Source organism: Ailuropoda melanoleuca, unplaced genomic scaffold (assembly GCF_002007445.2).
Source record: "Ailuropoda melanoleuca isolate Jingjing unplaced genomic scaffold, ASM200744v2 unplaced-scaffold64331, whole genome shotgun sequence".
Classification (NCBI taxonomy): domain Eukaryota; kingdom Metazoa; phylum Chordata; class Mammalia; order Carnivora; family Ursidae; genus Ailuropoda; species Ailuropoda melanoleuca.
Window position 1 is genome coordinate 1 of NW_023238650.1, and position 1,164 is coordinate 1,164.

Consider the following 1,164-nt stretch of genomic DNA (forward strand, 5'->3'; position numbering starts at 1 on the left):
AAAAAAAGCCATGCCTCGTGTCTTGGTTCTTTTGCGAAGTTATGTTTGTCAAAGAGCAGCAACTGTCATTTAGAAACATTTACGGTGGACAATTGAAGGCCCAGACTCATCATACTCCTGTTTGCTGATCCACATCTGCTGGAAGGTGGACAAGGATGCTAGGATGGAACCACCAATCCACACAGAGTACTTGCGCTCTGGCGGGGCAATGATCTTGATTTTCATTGTGCTTGGAGCCAGCGCTGTAATTTCTTTCTGCATTCGGTCTGCAATACCTGGGTACATTGTGGTACCACCAGACAGCACAGTGTTAGCATACAAGTCTTTTCGGATATCAACATCACACTTCATGATTGAGTTGTATGTGGTTTCATGAATACCGCATGACTCCATACCAAGAAAAGATGGCTGGAAGAGGGCTTCAGGACACCTGAACCTCTCATTGCCAATAGTGATCACCTGACCATCAGGCAGTTCATAGCTCTTCTCCAGTGAAGACGAAGAAGCAGCAGTGGCCATTTCCTGCTCAAAGTCCAGCGCAACATAGCAGAGCTTCTCTTTGATGTCACGCACAATTTCTCTTTCAGCTGTTGTTGTGAAGCTGTAGCCCCTCTCGGTCAGGATCTTCATGAGGTAGTCCGTCAGATCACGACCAGCTAAGTCAAGACGCAAGATGGCATGAGGCAGGGCATAACCTTCGTAGATGGGCACTGTGTGGGTGACACCATCACCAGAGTCCATCACAATACCAGTGGTACGTCCAGAGGCATACAGGGACAACACAGCCTGGATAGCCACATACATGGCCGGAGTGTTGAAGGTCTCAAACATGATCTGGGTCATCTTTTCTCTGTTGGCCTTAGGGTTCAGGGGAGCTTCTGTAAGAAGCACGGGATGTTCTTCTGGAGCAACACGAAGTTCGTTGTAGAAGGTGTGGTGCCAGATTTTCTCCATATCATCCCAGTTGGTGACAATACCGTGTTCAATGGGGTACTTCAGGGTCAGGATACCTCTCTTGCTCTGAGCTTCATCACCAACGTAGCTGTCTTTCTGGCCCATGCCAACCATTACACCCTGATGTCTTGGGCGACCCACAATGGATGGGAAGACAGCACGTGGTGCATCATCTCCAGCAAAGCCGGCCTTGCACATACCGGATCCATT

At 48.8% G+C, this 1,164-nt stretch overlaps 1 protein-coding gene across 1 annotated transcript; it reads right to left on the reverse strand.

Moving 5' to 3' along the window:
* Nucleotides 1-69: 69 nt before the first annotated feature.
* LOC117800125 (actin, cytoplasmic 1) lies at nucleotides 70-1,158 on the reverse strand. The gene has a single exon (XM_034652663.1). It carries the CDS (start codon nucleotides 1,150-1,152, stop codon nucleotides 70-72), a length of 1,083 nt encoding a protein of 360 aa, XP_034508554.1. The 5' UTR covers nucleotides 1,153-1,158.
* Between the last annotated feature and the right edge of the window lie 6 nt (nucleotides 1,159-1,164).